General features: G+C 53.4%; 1 protein-coding gene across 1 annotated transcript in view; it reads left to right on the top strand.

Moving 5' to 3' along the window:
• The window catches only part of LOC149521872 (uncharacterized), a 465,443-nt gene extending 448,079 nt beyond the window's left edge, over positions 1-17,364 (top strand). Inside the window, exons 11-13 of the mRNA XM_089772747.1 lie at positions 289-501; positions 10,625-11,156; positions 16,071-17,364. Of these exons, the coding sequence (XP_089628873.1) occupies positions 289-501; positions 10,625-11,156; positions 16,071-17,098 (1,773 nt within the window). The 3' untranslated portion in view covers positions 17,099-17,364. The remainder of the gene's footprint in view (positions 1-288; positions 502-10,624; positions 11,157-16,070) is intronic.
• Positions 17,365-17,758: the final 394 nt, after the last annotated feature.

Below are 17,758 nucleotides of genomic sequence, written 5' to 3'. Positions count from 1 at the left end.
TTCAAACGTTTCAGCGGGTTGGCACCGAATTCCCATGGACAGTCCCAGCGAGGGTTGGGCGGGAGGGACAGGTCCCTGGGGACGTTCTGTTTCTAAATGCTACTGACATCAGTAAATCACCCAGGCCAGCTCCACCCCGGACAGTGCCCGGCCCTGGGTCAGACGCTGGGCCTTCGGCTTCCACTGCCAAGAGGGGAACGCCTCCTGACCACACGGGCACTAGCACGCTGGGCAGGGCAGAAATGCAGCCCCTCCCCCCACTCACCGCTCTCTCCCCGTCACTCCCAGATGGCGATAAATGAACATTACAGCACCATGCTGAGCAGGAACCAAACCACATCCCAGGAGACCTGCCAGGACCTGCTCTCCCAGCTCTCAGCCGACGTGGAGAGGAAGCTCAGCGAGGGGGGTTACATGCAGCGCAGCGGGTACCAGGAGTACGTGACTGACCAGAGACAAGTGCTGGAGAGTTTCCAGAGGACGCCCAACAAAGGAGTCATGGTGAGCGCTGGGCGGGGGTGCGGAGTTAGTCGGGACACAGCTGGGCACTGCCTATTATCTGCCCACACACTGTGGGCCTGTGAGAGTATCAGCCCTGGCTGTGAACACTCTCAGCATCTTAGATACCGGGCTGTTGCCAACTCCACAGAGCAGGAAGGCACCAGAGAAACCCTGAAAAGTCACCAGGTGTCGCTATTTGAGCCTTCAACGTGTGTCAAAAGCATCACCATGGACAATTCCCACAGATTTGAACTGATAATTGTGTGTAACACACCCCAGGGGTGGGAAGTTTTCAGTATGAACATAAAGAGAAAGAACACGCTATAGAGATCCTCTAGATACTAATCACCGAAAATGCTTTCAATGGGAAGTTGTCCTCCAACCGGTATTTGTCATAGAGGTTTTCAGGGCCTATTGGAGCATGTCTTTGGAAGGAAGCTTCAGAGGGGGAGCCAAGTTAGTCTGTAATAGAAAAAAGTAAAAAAATAACAAATAGTCGACTAGCACCTTAAAGACTAACAAAACATTTTGTAGAATGTTGAAGATAACTTCCTGACACAAGTGCTGAAGGATCCGACCAGGGGCCATGCGCAACTTAACCTTCTGCTCACAAACAAGGAGGAACTAATAGGGAAAGTGGAGGTGGGTGACAACCTGGGAAGCAGTGATCATGAGATGGTAGATTTCAGGATCCTGACCAAAGGAAGAAAAGAGAGTAGTAAAATACACACCTTGGACTTCAGAAAAGCAGATTTTGACTCCCTCAGATATCTGATGGGCAGAATCCCCTGGGATGCTAACATGAAGGGGAAAGGAGTCCAGGACAGCTGGCAGTATTTAAAAGAAGCCTTATTGAAGGCACAGAAAGAAACCATCCCGAAGTGTAGCAAGAGAGGCAAACATGGTAGGACTGGCTTACAGGGAAAATCCTTGGTGAACTTAAGCAAAAAAAGGAAGCTTACAAAAAGTGGAAACTTGGACAAATGACCAGGGAGGAGTTTAAAGGTATAGCTCGAGAATGCCAGGGGATTATCAGGAAGGCGAAAGCGCAGATGGAATTGCGACTGGCTAAGGATGTGAAGGATAACAAGAAAGGTTTCTACAGAAATGTTAACAAGAAGAAGATGATCAGAGAGGGTATGCAGCCCCTAATGGATGAAGGAGGTAACCTAGTGACAGATGATGTGGGGAAAGCTGAAGTACTCAATGCTTTCTTTGCCTCTGTATTCACGGACAAGGTTAGCTCCTGGACTTGTGTGCTAAGTGACGCAATATGGGATGAAAATGGACAACCCGTTGTGGGTAAAGAACAGGTTAGGAACTATTTAGAAAAGCTAACCGTACACAAATCCATGGGTCAGGACTTAATGCATCCGAGGGTACTGAGGGAGTTGGCAAATGTCATTGAGGAGCCTTTGGCTATTATCTTTGAAAAGTCGTGGCGATCGGGAGAAATCCCAGATGATTGGAAAAAGGCAAATGTAGTGCCCATCTTCAAAAAAGGGGAAAAGGAAGATTCAGGGAACCATAGGCCGGTCAGTCTTACCTCGGTTCCTGGAAAAATCATGGAAGGGATCCTTAAGGAATCCATTTTGAGGCACTTGGATGGGAGGAAAGTGATTAGGACTAGTCAGCATGGATTCACAAAGGGCAAGTCGTGCCTGACCAATCTGATTAGCTTCTATAACGAGGTAACTGGCTCTGTGGACATGGGAAAGTCAGTGGATGTTATATACCTTGGCTTTAGCAAGGCTTTTGATACGGTCTCCCACAATATTCTTTCCAGCAAGTTAAGGGAATGTGGATAGGATAAATGGACGGTAAGATGGATAGAAAGATGGCTAGAAGGCCGGGCCCAGCGGGTAGTGATCAACGGCTCGATGTCAGGATGGCAGTCAGTTTCTAGCGGAGTGCCCCAAGGTTCGGTTCTAGGACCGGTTTTGTTCAATAACTTTATTAATGACCTGGATGAGGAGATAGATTGCACCCTCAGCAAGTTTGCGGATGACGCTAAGCTGGGGGAGAGGTAGATACGCTTGAGGGCAGAGATAGGGTCCAGAATGACTTAGACAAATTGGAGGATTGGGCCACAAGAAATCTGATGAGGACAAGTGCAGAGTCCTGCACTTGGGACGGAAGAATCCCAAGCATAGTTACAAGCTGGGGACCAACAAGTTAAGTAGTAGTTCTACAGAAAAGGACCTGGGGGTTACAGTGGATGAGAAGCTGGATATGAGTCAACAGTGTGCCCTTGTAGCCAAGAAGGCTAATGGCATATTAGGTTGCATTAAGAGGAGCATTGCCAGCAGATCCAGAGATGGCATTATTCCCCTTTATTTGGCTCTGGTGAGACCACATCTGGAGTATTGTGTCCAGCTCTGGGGCCCCCACTACAAAAAAGATGCAGACGCATTGGAGAGGGTCCAGCGGAGGGCAACCAACATGATTAGGGGGCTGGATCATATGACTTATGAGGAGAGGCTGAGGGACTTGGGTCTGTTTAGTCTGCAGAAGCAAAGAGTGAGGGGGGATTTGATAGCAGCCTTCAACTTCCTGAAGGCAGGTTCCAAAGAGGATGGAGAGAGGCTGTTCTCAGTAGTGACAGGTGGCAGAACAAGGAGCAATGGTCTCAAGTTGTGGTGGGAGAGGTCCAGGTTGGATATTAGGAAAAACTATTTCACTAGCAGGGTGGTGAAGCACTGGAATGGGTTACCTAGGGAAGTAGTAGAGTCTCCATCCCTAGAGGTTGTTTAAGTCTCGGCTTGACAAAGCCCAGGCTGGGTTGATTTAGTTGGGATTGGTCCTGCCTAGAGCAGGGGGCTGGACTTGATGACCTTCTGAGGTCTCTTCCAGCTCTATGGTTCTATGATTCTATGATTCTGTGTAGAGGGGATCATGAGCTTTGGTGGGCACAGCCCACTTCTTCAGATGACTAGAATATTAGAAGCCCAGATCCAAGAATAAACAAGGGAAGGGAGGAAAAGAGAGAAAAAAGGAGGGGAGGGGGAAAAAGAGACAGGGTATGTCTACACTACCACCCTAGTTCCAACTAGGGTGGTTAATGTAGGCAACCAGAGTTGCAAATGAAGCCCAGGATTTGAATTTCCCAGGATTCATTTCAATGTTGCCGGGTGCCGCCATTTTTAAATGTCTGCTAGTTCGGACTCCGTGCCCGCGGCTACACGCGGCATGAACTAGGTAGTTCGGATTAGGCTTCCTATTCCGAACCACCTGTACTCCTCGTGGAACGCACCAAACACTCAGTGGGGGCACGTCAATCCCACTCAGTCAACCTCATTAGCACTAGGGATGTTAGCTATCGGGTAATTGAACTGTCCAGTAACTGCATGAATCTTTATCAGTTATTCAACTATTCTATAGTCCCCGGGGCAGGCTTGACAGCCAGTGAGCTCTGGCCACACTCCCAAGGACTCCCTGTCATTCTGTGCTGGTGCCTTTGTATCAGAGACAGCAGCATGTGGGAGCAGGTCTGTGAGGGGATCCAGTTTAAAAACCAGTTCCCTTCACTGACTTGTAGCCTGTCACCCCACACACCTGAGCCCAGCCCCACAACACGTGGGAAGAGAACAGCAAGGAGCCCAGACTGACCCATTGCTCACATGATGGGAGGTGGAGCAGGGGGCCCAGACTGACCCTTTGCTCACAGGAGGGGAGAGGGAGCCGGGGGCCCAGACTGAACCATTGCTCACAGGAGGGGAGGAGGAGCCGGGGGCCCAGACTGACCCATTGCTCACAGGAGGGGAGGGGGAACTGGGGGTCCAGACTGACCCATTGCTCACAGGGCAGAGGGACTGAGGGGAATCTGAAGCAGACAGTGAGGGGTTGCCTGGGGATCTCATGAAACTGTGACTGGGGAACAAACTGGCGATAAAATTCATTGTTGATTTCCCTCCATTCTGGGGGAAATAAGCCCTGATCTTCCCCTGGCAGGCCGGAGCATGGGGGGGTGGGGCTTGGGCAGCACTGCTCCTGACTTCCCCTGGCTGGGTGGAATATGTTTATTTTGGTGACTAGGGTGGGTTCACTTGCCTCCTTCACACACACACGCCCTATGTATGGGCCTGATTTATCAGTTCCATTTGCTAACTGGAAAGCTGTCTGTGTGAGGCCACATGCAGAAGCTGTTCTCCAGCTGCAACCTGCTGTGCTCTGGAGAGCCAGGTCTGCCCCTGCCGGTAGCCGAGGGGCTCCACCCACCTTGGGGAGAGGGGGCAGCAGGACTTGCCGTTACCTCCCAGAAGCGAGTTGCAGAGGTGCTATCTTGGGTCACTTGTATGGGCCAGTCTGAGCTGGGGAGACACATTTGCAGGCTCTTCTGAGGGTTGGGATACACACATAGTCAGGCTATGGCTAGACTGCACCCCTCTGTTGGCAGAGGGATGCAAATAAAGCACTTCTTTTTTTGAGGAGTACAGGATCTGTGGAAAAAACGCCCGCTGTTCACAAAACTGCAGCTAAACCTCAGTTTCAGTTTTGAAATGGCGCTTGTTCGAAACAGCACCAGAGCATGATCATGCAAATGAAGCACAGGATATTTAAATCCCCACTTCATTTGCACTTTCAAAATGCTTTATTTGCATCCCTCTGCCAACAGAGGGGTGCAGTCTAGCTATAGCCTCAGTGTCACTGATCGATGGACGATGGAACAGCTGGTTTATATAAATAGTTAACACATTTTTCAGAGAACCACTCAAGGTGGAGTAGCCCCTTAACAACTCCCCATTGGGCTGAGGGGTCGCAGATTGTTGCAGTGAATCAGAAATCCAGGAGGTCGGCCCAGTTCCGGTTTGGCAGTGTCTAGCAAAGGTCTGAATGTAGGTTCCCAGCCCATTTTTGCAGCTGTCATGCAGGGTTCCTCGGAGGGCGAGGCCTGAGGGATGCGACACTGAGCGGTGGCTCTGGGAAGTGCAGTAGCTGCAGAGTCATTTCCACACCTGCTCATACCCTCCTGCCCCCTTGGATCGAGCTGCAACAGAATCCGACACCTCCTAAGGGATGGTCCCTCACGGCCTGTGGGACTAGAATGTGGGGCTGAGGTAACAGCAGTGAAGGGGGAATCGCCCCTCAGATCTGGGGGGGTGGGCAGAGGCTGCCTGTACCAAACTGTGGCTGAGCAACAGCACCCGCTAGAGCAGCAGCGATCCCTCCTGCAGTAAAGTCTGTATATCCAGGGGCAGAGGGCCAGGAGTGGGGCACTCACCTCAGATGCGGGAGGGATGTGGGGAGAAGCTTCACTCTTGGGCCCTCCCTGTCACAGCCAGTGGCCCCCCAGCCTGTCCCACTGCCCGTCCTGGGGCAGAGCCTGTCTTCCCTGGGGACAGGGGGCTCTCGCTATGGCTACGGTTAGGGGGACACTAAGCAGAGAAACTGCCCCCACCTCCTTTGCTTTGAAACTTTAGGGACCCGGACTTGGAGTGAAGTTCTTGGAGGCCTCCCACTTTTGCTGTATGCAGTTAGCCCGTACCAGGGTGGGCAATTATTTTTGATGGCGGCCACCCAAAAATTTGGAAAATGGTCGAAAACTACATCCTCATGATATTAATGCAGGGTCTTGGATGGAGTTAGGTGCAGAAGGGAGCTTGCAGTAAGGGACTGGGATGTAGAAGAGGGGGTGGGGTCTGGAAGGGAGTTTGGGTGCCAGAGGCCGTTGAGACCTGGATTAGGGGATTAGGGTGCAGGGGGTGGGGGTTGGGCTATGACCAGGTTCAGGAGGGGGTTGTGACTTTGGGCAGGAGTTTGGGGTACAGAAGGGGGGGCAGAGGTTTTGGGTTGTGACCTGGGGCAGGGGATTTGGGTGCAGGATCTGGGAGTGGATATGGGTGCAGGAGGGGACAGAAGGTTTGGGTTATATGGGGTAGGGATGCAGGAGGGGGAAAGAGGGTTTGGGTTGTGACATGGGGATGGGTACTGGGGTGCAGGAACTGAGAGGGGATATGGGAACAGGAGGGGGCAGAGGTTATATTGGTCATGTGGAATGGAGACAGATATGGAGTCTGCTTGGGTCTCCCTGTTGAGGGTTTTTTTCCCAGGCATTGTCCATAATTCTTGCCAGCAAGTTAAGGAAGTCTAGATTCGATAAATGGACTGTAGGCTGGATAGAATGCTGGCTAGACTGTTGGGCCCAACGGGTAGTGATCAATGGCTCGATGTGAGTCTGGCAGTCAGTTTTTAGCAGAGCCCCAAGGATCAGTTATAGGGCTGGTTTTGTCCAACATATTGATTAATTACCTGTATGAGGGCATGGATTGCACCCTCAGAAAGTTTGTGGATGACACTAAGATAGGGGAAAGGTAGATATGCTGGAGGGCAGGGATAGGGTCTAAGTGACCTAGACAAATTGGAGGACTGGGCCAAAAGAAATCTGATGAGTTTTAACAGGGACAAGTGCAGAGTCCTGCCTTTGGGACAGAAGAATCCCAAGCATTGTTATAGGAATGACCTGGGCACATGCAGATCCGGAGACACTGTCAGTCCTGCGCACAGTCCCATCAAAGCGCGAGTGAGTCTGGCTGTGGCTCCACAACACACTCAGAAGCAGGGACATGGCTTCTCCTCCTCCCCAAGGTGTCAGACTCAACCATAGGCTCCCAACACCTATCGCGCCCTGCTTTCCAGCCTCTCCCCTAGCCCCCGCCAGGCTCCAGTCCGGCGCCCAGCCGGAAAACCAGAAAATACCAGACACTGCATATGCCTGGTATTTTCTGGATTTTTTTTTACCGGACAGAGGGCCCAAAAACTGGACTGACTGGTAGAAGACCGGACAGCAACCCATCCCCGGTGCATGCACCAAGTGATGGGGACTGGCAGAACTTTGGAAACCAGAGACAGTGGGGTGGGAGTTTGTGGCCCAAAAGGGGGCCCGGGCTGAGAAACATAAGAAAGACAGAGTAGGGGGAGCACCATAAGGGTGAAAGTCGGGGTGACCCTAGAACTCTGTTACAGGCTGGCTGGCAGCTACTAGAGGAGGAGGGGAAAAAGGGGGGAAGGGTTGGGAGAGGAAGGGGCTTGTGCTGAGGGGAGGAGGGTAGGTCAGGAGAAAAAAGGGGAAGGCACCAAGGGGCAGGATGGAGGAGAGACAAATGCCAGGGGGCCAAGTGCAGACAATGAGGAAAAGGGCAGGAGGGGAGGTGTCAGTGAGAGAGGGGACAGAGTGATGCTGGGAGAGGAGAGAGTAAGGGCTTTGGGGGCTAGAGGGGAAAGGGGGAGGTGCTGGGAGAAGGCTTGAAAGAAGAGGTGGGCATGAGGAAGGCGGGGATGGAGCAAGGCATGTGTAAGGGCACAGGGGCATGAGGGGAACGGGGCAGAGGGTGGTGAGGGGGTGGGCATCAGAGAAAAAGAGGGCAAGAGGAGCAGGGGCAGTGATGGAAGGGGGAGGCACCAGAAGGGTGCAGGAGTAAGGGAAGGAGCAGGTGCCAGGGTATTCTGGGGGTGAAGCAGAAGGGCAGACATCTGCAGGGGAGGGACCAGTACCAGAGGAGAGAGGCAGGGCAGGTGTGTAGAGGGAGGTGTTAGGAGAGGAGATGAGGAGGGGCAGCTCACATGATCAGAATGGAGCTACTGGAGGAGTGGGCACAGGGGGGAGAGAAGGGCTGGTGGAGGGGGGCAGGTCTCAGGAAGGCTGAGGGCAGTAAGAAGGGCAGGAGTCAGGACAGCAGAGGTGGGTGAGGGGTTGGGGGGCAGCAGGCACCAGGGAGCTGATGGAGCAAGAGGAGGAGACATGGCAGAGAGGGAAAAGTAAAGGTTTATAAGATCTTTATTAATAACTTGGGTGCCACAGTGGAACATCCAAACAAGCCACATGAACTCAGTACTGGTGCACAACACAAAATTCTTTCTGCTTATGGGAGGTAACTGAGGGAACACTTCCCCCAGCCTCTCTGCCCCAAAATTAATGTCACACATGTTGTGTTAATACAATTGCAGGATAGTTGCATGAGTGGGGTTTGGTGGGGGCCAACTAATTCCTATTGGTAAGAAGATGGTGGGAAAAGTCCTTAGAGGGGGGATCACATGACACCTGCACCTTTTTTTACTTCTGGTCATGTATCCATCTTGCCCTGAGAGTGTTACCTCCAGAGGTGTGGCTAATGGGAGTCAGGGGGTGTGGCTAATGGGGGTCAGAAGCATGGTTAACAGGGGTCAGCGAAGTGGCTATTGGGAGTCAGGAGCGTGGTTAACAGGGGCATGGATGTGGCTAATGGGGGTCAAAGAGTACCTCTTAAAAAATTCTTTGGGTGCACACCCTAATGAAATGTGCGGTGCACACCTATGATGACCTACGAGTAGAGGCTGAGGGGTTTGGGTTTGTTTAGTCTGCAGAAGAGAGGAGTGAGGGGGGATTTGAGAGCAGCCTTCAACTTCCTGAAGAGATGTTCCAAAGAGGCTGGAGGGGGCTGTTCTCAGTGGTGGCAGGTGGCAGAACAAGGAGCAATGGTCTCAAGTTACAGTGGGGGAGGTCTAGGTTGGATATTAGGAAAAACTATTTTGCTAGGCAGGAGGTGAAGCGCTGGGCTGGGTTCCCTAGGGAGCGGTGGAATCTCCATCCCTAGAGGTGTTTAAGTCCGTGCTGGACCAAGTCCTGACTGGGATGATTGAGTTGGGGTTGGTCCTGCTTTGGGCAGGGGATTGGACTCAATGATTCCTGCGGTCTCTGCCAGCCCTTTGATTCTATGAAACTCTGCCCCCACCCCACCCACAGGACTGGCTTCTCATATGTGCCACAGGAGTGCTTCACAGCATGCTGGGACTTGTAGTCTATTTTTGCCTCCCCTGCTTCCCTCCCCATGTTGGGTGATGCAGAGGGATGGGAGCAGGACTACAGAACCCAGACGGTCAGGGCCCTTCCCTTCAGTGCCAGCTGGGCATTGGTGGAAGGTGCCTTTTTCTGTTGGCTCTGGCCCCCGCAGACAGCAAAGGGGGCAGCTGCTGCCTGAGTCTGACTGGAGACACTGCCGGCTGTTGGTATCAGGGAGCACACTGGGGGCTGCAGAGGGGGTCAGTGGGACAAGATGGGGAATGCAGGTCCCAGTCCTGCCCCAGCCTCACTCCTAGTGGATGGGGACGGGAGTGAAAATCAATCCCAGCCTTCCCTCTGTTGGCCAGAGAATGGGGGAGCAAGGGTGAGACAACACACCTACCCAGCCTTCCCCAGCTTGGGTGGAATTGGCCCCATGGAGGGTCACGGGGGGTGTTCACACCCTTCTCACTCCCCCTACATACAGACCTGGTATAACTAGGTTCAAAGAAGCGTTTGAAAGGTTCATAGAACCCTAGAACTGGAAGGGACCTCGAGAGTCAGTGAGTCCAGTCCCCTGCCCCCACGGCAGCTCCAAGCCTGGGTGATGGGTCCATCAGTGGCTATTAGGCATGGTCATTGTGGCTGATCCCTTTCCTATGGGGGTCCCTAAACATCCGACTGCCAGATGCTGAGATGGATCGAGTGAGATTTGCCTCTTGTTAATTTTCTCTGACACACCCGGCATTGGCCACTCTGGGCAGACAGGACCCTGGGCTAGATGGGCCATTGGTCTGAGCCGGCCTGGCCGCTCTTGCGAGAACACTGACTGACCATTGCTCTCCGATGTTCAATGCCCACTCAACACCTGCCTCGGACGTGTGTACTGCAGAGTGCAGCTGGGGGCATTTCTGCCTGGAGTTGATGGTGGAAGGTCCAGCTTGGGGTAACCTGCACATGCCAGCTCAGTCCCAGACAGCATGTGCTTGGGTGTGAAATGGCACCTCCAGCTCCAGAGGATGGGGACCCTGGAAGCCACCAGGATCCAGGACACAAGAGGTGACTGCTCGGCCCAGGGTGGTTTTGGGGTGTCAGAATAAATGACACGTTCACGCCCAGTGGGATTACGAGCTGCAGCTGGGGCATTGGCAAGCTCTGGGGGGTTTTCTGCGGGTCACTCAGCAGCCTCCCTTCACGGATTTCCAGCTCCCGGCCGCGTCTCGGGGGCGATTTGCTCTGCCGAGTGGCTGAGTTCTTGTCGGGCAATTCTCCCCCTGCTGGTGCCCCCCGCCCAGAGATCAGCACCTTGTGCCCCTCATGCCCAGCGCAGCCTTGAGTGCAGAGACCGACGTGCCTCCTTGTCCCCAGGTGGAGCAGATGCTGCAGCAGTTTGTGGACAGCAAGAAGGCAGAAACAGCCTCCATTCTCCAGGCCGACAAAAAGCTGTCAGAGGTGGAAAAGCACCTGGCAGGTGAGTCTCTGGGGAAGGTTTTTAAGAAGGTTTCTTTCTGTTTTTCAATCATTTCAACAACAACAACAACCTCCCGCCCCCCCATCCTACCATACGGCAGAGTTATGGCTGGGAATCCATGGTCACCCTGGACTCAGGGATGTCTCTACAGTGGACACCACGGCCATTGGAAATCTCCCATTTCTGGGTTGTGCTTTGGGAGCTACAGGGGCTGCTCAGTTGCTCTGTTGAAGCTGTTCCACGTTGTTCATCCTTCATGCTGTCTGCAGAGGCTCACGGCTGTGAGTGCTGGTCTCAGGGAGACTGTCGACAGACGCGGGGGGGGGGGTCCTATAGTTCGACTTCCCCAAGTCAGTAATAACCGTGCACTCCTGGGTCCCTTCCCCAGTCTCACCACAGAGTCACAGGCCTCCCCTGAGCCCCCCGTCTGTCTCACCCCCGATTGACGGAACTTAGTGAGAACGGCCCCGTCAGCCAAAACTCCCAGCACATCAGTTCTCCCCATACCAGCGTCCCGCCCCCGGCCCCGAGCAGTTGTTTCTCCAGAGCCTGCAGCACGGGCAGGCCTGGCAGCCAGTTGGGAAGTAAATGGAGTGAAGGGTGATGAGCTCAGTGGGGAAAGAAGGATGATGTGGAAGGTTTAATGGAGGGAAAACGTATTCCCAGGGGAGTTGCAGTTTGGAATCCCCAAGTGCCTTGGCTTCATGTGGCTTTTGGAAGCAGCTGGCAGGTCTGGCTTCTAGGCACAGGGCAGCTGTCATGGCTCAATTCCCCAGCCTGGCACTTGGAGTGTAGATGAGGGGCCAACTAGCAGAATAAACACTGTAAGAACCTGTCTCTGGACCTCCCAGAGACAAACCTGTCCTGTCTGTTTCCCTGGGACCCAAGAGAATGACGATTGGTTGCTGCCACCATCAAGTGTAAATACAAAATATAAAATAAGCCCTTTTCCAGGGTAGAGGTCACTTGAAACCTCCTCCTTGAGGCAAAACTCAGCGACTCCTCGCAACCTGACCCCATTACATAGGGGACAGCGGTGGCCATGATACCCCTGCCTGTGTGCGCCTCTCCCGCCGTTGTCCCTGCAGCTGCTCCAAGCCCACATGGCAGCCCTGTGCCTAGCTCGCGGGTCAGCTGAAGGGCTCTCCCGGTGCCACCCCCAAACTACAGCAGCATGTGAAGGACTTTGGCGCCCAGGACTCGGAGCCAGCCTGTTGTAGGCAACGCCCTGCCAGGCAGTGGGACAGGCCATGGTGGAGAAAGCTCTGCCGGGTTTCTGTCAGATGGGGGCCTGTGGCAGAGGTATTGTGGGGCTAACGAGATGCCCCCCGCCGCCTCCGGCCTGGAAGTTCCCAACGGAGGTGGTGGAGAGCCGTGGAGCAGCATGTGGACTGGCTGCTGCCCGGCCCCGCTCTGCCTGCAGCTACAGCTGCCCTGCCCTAGGCGCATCCCGCTGCTGCCACCAGCAGCTGTCCTGGCCCACTGCAACTCTGCTGGGGCATTTCCTGGAGGGCGGTGTGGGGCAGCCACGGCTGCTGCTGACACTGAGCCCAGCGGCCTCTTCTTTGCCTTTGAGTGAGTGCGGAGGACCCTCCCCGCCCATGTGCCCCCCCACCTGGTCACCCTGTCTTGTACACCCCCCCAACTCTCCCTGCCCCACCTCATGCCCTTGGGGCCATCTGCCTGTGTACCCCCCAACTGGGCACCCCCCCGTCTGTGTTTTCTCCCCCGCAACTCCCCTGCCTTTGAATCCCTGTTGCCCAGCTGTCCCCCCAAACTGTGTGCCCCTACCCACTATCCCATAACCCCCCCATCTCTCCCCTCTCTTCTCCTCCCCCAGCTTGGCCTCTGCCCAGCAACCTCGCACCCCACCTGCTGGTTCACTGTAAGCCTGCTGGGATCCCTTCTCCTGTTCTCCTGCCACCCCTGTCCCTGGCCTCTCTGCCTCCCACTTGGATCCCCATCTCCTGTCTGGCTCTCTAAACAATCCCCTCTCCCCCTACTCTCGGGGCCCTGAACTCTCCCCCCACCCACACCTGCTCAGGAACCCAGCCCCCTTGTGCTGTGTCCTGACAACCTCACCCCTGCCTGGGACCCAGGTCATCCTCCGCCCTCACCCTGGCTGCCTCCTGCAATGAGGAGTAACAGTAGTTCAAATTAGGAGCTTTAATTCGAACTACCTAGCCCGTGCCACATGTAGCCACGGGCAGGTAGTTTGAACTACGGGGCGTTTAAAAATGGCAGCGCCTGGGAACATGCAAATAAAGCTCCGGATATTTAATCCCAAGCTTCATTTGCAAGTTCAAATGACTACATTAGCCCTCTTAGTTAAACCAGGGTGGCAGTGTAGACATACCCCCAGTAAAAAACTGGTTATGAGAGCGTTCTAACATTTTGAAGAACATGAAGACTAGATTCGATCAGATAAATTCATTGTGGATATTTCTTTTGTTTAATAAATTAATTTTAGATGCAAAATGTGTTTGGATATTTTGTTGTTATGTGTCCTTCACATTTAAGGTAGTTCTATTTCATACAAAAATTAAAAGCTGGTTTTGTTTATTTTAAATTGAATTTCCATTCAGACAGAAGTAGATGCAAATCATATGTTTTTTTAAAAAGTAACCACCACTTATCAAATAAGAAATGGGGTAAAACCTGTCTCTTAAGTGTTCCTATTATACACCATTTTGTAACAGAATAAAATGTAAAAAGAATCTGATTACATGTAAGTTGCACAATTATTTGGGCATTTATTTAGTTGGTTGCTGTACTGAGTGTATTCTCCTGGTTAGTAAATAGAAGCACCAAATTTGGCATAAAGGTTATATTTAGTGGTAAATCAACATGTTTTAGAGGTTGCTAATCAATAAGACTCAACCATCTTGAGTCTTATTGATTAGCAACATAGGATGAAGTTTAATAAAGACAAATGCCCAGGCTCCTTAAGTTAAGGGGATAAATTGAGGCCTGGTCCACACTAGACCAGGGAGGTTGGCTTTAGTCACCCCATCTAGCTGCACAAAATGCGAAGCTGGAATCAGCTGTCTTAAGCTGAGCCCCTGCAGCATTGACACTGCTGGAGGCTGATGGGGGAGGGTGTGTCCTGCGGTTGGATGCTGGAAGGGGCTGCCCTCAGCATTCCATAGGGGGGTCTGCACTAGACTTCGGAGGGATGATCTTCTCCACAATGCAGATGATCCCTTAGTGCCCAGCAGCTGCCTGTGCACGGCCCTGCCAGGCGCTTCCCAGACCTCCTGCAAAGCACTGATGGAGCAGCCCTTGCCAGGCAGGAGCCAGGGTGCTTTGATTTCCAGTCTCTGGCTCCTCTCTGGCTCTGGAGGCAGCGGCTCTGTGGCTCGGAGCTTAGACTGGCTCTGGGGAGAACTCAGTGCCCCAGGCTGGCAGGTTGGGCCTGGGCATGAAGAGCTCAGTGAAGTTTTAAAGCTTGTCCCAGTACAAGGTGTCACCTCCCCTGCCTTTCATGGCCAGTATCTTGGGCCCAGCACTGGAGGCTGGTCACTCTGTTCGCTTCAGTCTCCTCTCCTCCCATCCCCCAAGCTCCCTGCTGCCGCTCCGTGTCGATTAGTAACATGAACGCTACATTCCCCTCTATGGCCAGGACCCAAGGGGCACACATGGGGATTGCTCAGTCAGGGCAAACCTCAAAGCATGGGGCAGACAGTCCCCCAAATGAGGGGTTGTTCTGACATTTATCTGTACCAAGCCAGCTGCAAAACTATTAATTTTGCAATTCCTTCCCAGTGACTTGGGAGCCAAAGGGCCATCCCCTGCAGCAGCCCAGCACTGAGCTTACAGGAAAGGCCCCCACAATGAGGGTTTGTGAAAGCCTGGCTCATATAAACAGTGCTAGCATTGCCAGTTTCAGATCTTACCCCAATACACAGTTACAGCAAGTTCCCATTAACTAAGCCAATGTTCATTGAGAAATCTTGGTTCAAAGCTCATTGATCATCCAGATGAGACTGAGCTCATAGATCCGATACGCAGCAGCGATGGGGAGGTTGGAGGCACCAATGATTCTGTCAGAATTCGTCTCTAACTTCATTCCAATGTCCAACATCAGGGAGATGCAGCCGGGACAGAAATGTCAGCCTTTCATCTCAGACACCCCCGATAAAGTTTAAGTGTGTCTCAGATTAAAAGATCAGGCCCCAGGAGCAATTTACACAGTTCTTGGGCAGCCTCATGGCAGCAGGCCATCCTTGGGTGGCCTAGAAGTTGGCCTAAGTAGCAGGGGTAGCTGGCTCCATGGTTTAACATAAAACAATCTCAGCTGAGGAAGGGGGTTGTGCCGATGAAAATTCATGATACCATCTGTCTATTGTTGGTTCATCTCTGAGGTGCTGCAGGACCATTCATTGTTATTTACAATTTTTAATTGTTACAGACTAACCCAGCTACCCTGTGAGACTTATAAAGCAATTGCCCATCTCCCGCCATTTCCAGGAAATAGCTGCAGACTTCAGAGGGAATTCCCAGGTCACTGAGATGTTGGCAGGGACTTTAGATGCAGGGAGAATCGTGTAACCAAACTCTCCTGGTGAGAGAGACGTGAGCACGTCCAATTGGTGCTACCCCAGGTCTCTCAGACTGCAGGTAGCTTGTCAGAGCTCTCATCCACTGACCAGGCCTGTTTTGGCTGTTTATAGGGAAGGGCTCTAACTCCCATTTACACACGGCTCTCGTTTATGTTAATTGGAGTCATGTAGCTGCAAGGTGCTTAACCTTTTCTGGCCCATGTCACCCCCTCTGTGCTCTGTCCGTCTGTCCAGTGGGGGTGGGGTCTGGCTGGGGATGCCCCAGTCAGTGTGGAAGGTGGGTTTGGTTTGCCCCCTCCCCCAGAAGAGGGCCCGTGACCCTGCCCCCAGTGACCCACTGCTTCAGAGTGGGAGACAGACAGGAACTTCCCGCCCATCTCTCTCCCTGCCGGGGACACGTGGGGTGTCTGGGCTGGGGGCATGACTGTCAGAAAGGTCACAGCTCTCCTGCCCTGGCCTGGTTCACTTCCTGCTTGTAGGACAAGTCAGTGCTTGGCCAGGTGTAACGTGACCCCCTCAGCCTAACCCAGTGTTCTCCGGGGGCCCAAAGTGGGGCCCAGTCCAGTCTATGGAAACCCACCTCCAGCCCTACCTGTGGAGCAGGCGTGGTCATTGTATCACCACAGAAACTGACTGGCGGCCTCCTGTGGAAGGGCAGCTGCCACATTAGAATCAGTCCCAGCCCCTGTCTGACGGTCTGGGCGCTATCTACCCCATGCAGACTCCAAAGCGGGGGGAGGGGGACTGATGCCATGTTCTTTGCATTTCCCCATTTCCACAGCTGACCAGGCAAGATTGGAACAGCAGCGCAAGGCAGAGGAGGAGAGGAGGCAGCAGCTGGAGCAGCAGATGAGTGACCTAAAACGCAGCCACCAGGAGAACATTCGCCAGGTCGAAGCCAAGATGAAGGAGGAGGCTGAAAAGCTGAGGCAGGAGATGGAGAGAGCTCTGAAGTGCAAACTGCAGGAGCAGGAGAAGCTCCTGCAACAGGGTTTTACAGAGAAATCTGAGCTGCTGAAAGAGCAGATGGAGCAGCTGCAGAAAGAGGCAATGGAGCAGGAGGAGAAACCACAGCAGGCATTCTTAGAGAGAGACAAGCTGCTGAAAGAGGAGATGGACAGACGGCAGAAGGAGGCAAAGGAGCAGGAGGAGAAGCTGAACCAGCAATTACTAGAGAGAGATGAGCTAATGAAAGAGGAGGTGGATAGACGGCAGAAGGAGGCAAAGGAGTGGGAGGAGAAGCAGCAGCAGGAATTCCTAGAGAGAGAAATGCTCATGAAAGAGCAGATGGAGCAGCTGCAGAAGAAGGCAGAGGAACGGGAGGAGAAGCTGCAGCAGGAATTCCTAAAGAGAGACAAGCTGATGAAAAAAGAGATGGATAGAATACAGAAGGATGCAAAGGAGCAGGAGGAGAAGCTGCAGCAAGAATTCCTGGAGAAAGCCAAGTTGCTGAAAGAGGAGATGGACAGACAGCAGATGGAGGCAAAGGAGCGGGAGAAGAAGCTGCAACAGGAATTCATAGAAAGAGACAGGTTGCTGAAAGAGGAGATGGACAGACGGCAGAAGGAGGCAAAGGAGTGGGAGGAGAAGAAGCAGCAGGAATTCCTAGAGAGAGACAAGCTGATGAAAGAGGAGGTGGACAGACGGCAGAAGGAGACAAAGGAGCGGGAGGAGAAGCTGCAGCAGGAATTCCTAGAGAGAGATAGGCGTCTGAAAGAGGAGATGGAGCAGCTGAAGAAGGAGACAAAGGAGCGGGAGGAGAAGCTGCAGCAGGAATTGGTGAGTTCCTATGGGGTTGGAGTAGGTTGACCACAAATCCTGATATTTCCGGGACTATCCTGAATGTAAGGACTCTGTCCCAGTGCCCCATCAAACAGTGAAATGTCCGGAAAAGCCCCACCGGATATTCCATGATTGACAGGGACCCGGACTTGCGGGAAGAAGCGACTGAGTACATTGCTCCTGGCGCAGCTCAGTGCAGTGACAGCGTCCTCCCTCCCACCCTGCAGAGCGTGTAGGCAGCTCCCAATGGAGCTTTGCCGGCTGGGGTGGGCTTCTGGTGGCACATGGCTCTGGCCGCTCCACCTCCCACTGCCCCATCCCCACTCACCACGCGGCCCCCTCATGACTCCCTGACACTGCCCCTGTCACATGGGGTCCCAGACCAGCCACACAGCCTTCTTCTTCACCTGTGCAGGCAGCAGCTTGTTACAGCAGCTGCTGCTGCTGGGAGGGGGAGGGGAGGGGTGTCCGGGTCTGAGGTAAAAGGCACCAAATAGCCACTCCCGGACCTCAGCGTTTTTGAAGTGCAGCCTGCGCCCCAGCAGCAGCCGTATGGTTCCCAGGTAAGGGGCTGCCACTCCCTTGGGGTATGCTCAGATTTGGTGCCCCCGAGTGCTGCCGCTCCCTCTCCCCGTGCCCCTCCCTACTCCGCCGGGGGAACAGCAGTGAGCCTGGTGTGGCGGGGAA

The sequence above is a fragment of the Pelodiscus sinensis genome, chromosome 22 (genome assembly GCF_052426305.1).
Source record: "Pelodiscus sinensis isolate ZL-2025 chromosome 22, ASM5242630v1, whole genome shotgun sequence".
In the NCBI taxonomy this organism is placed as follows: domain Eukaryota; kingdom Metazoa; phylum Chordata; order Testudines; family Trionychidae; genus Pelodiscus; species Pelodiscus sinensis.
Note: the sequence above shows the minus strand (reverse complement) of the source record. Positions and strands in the feature narration are given on the sequence as shown.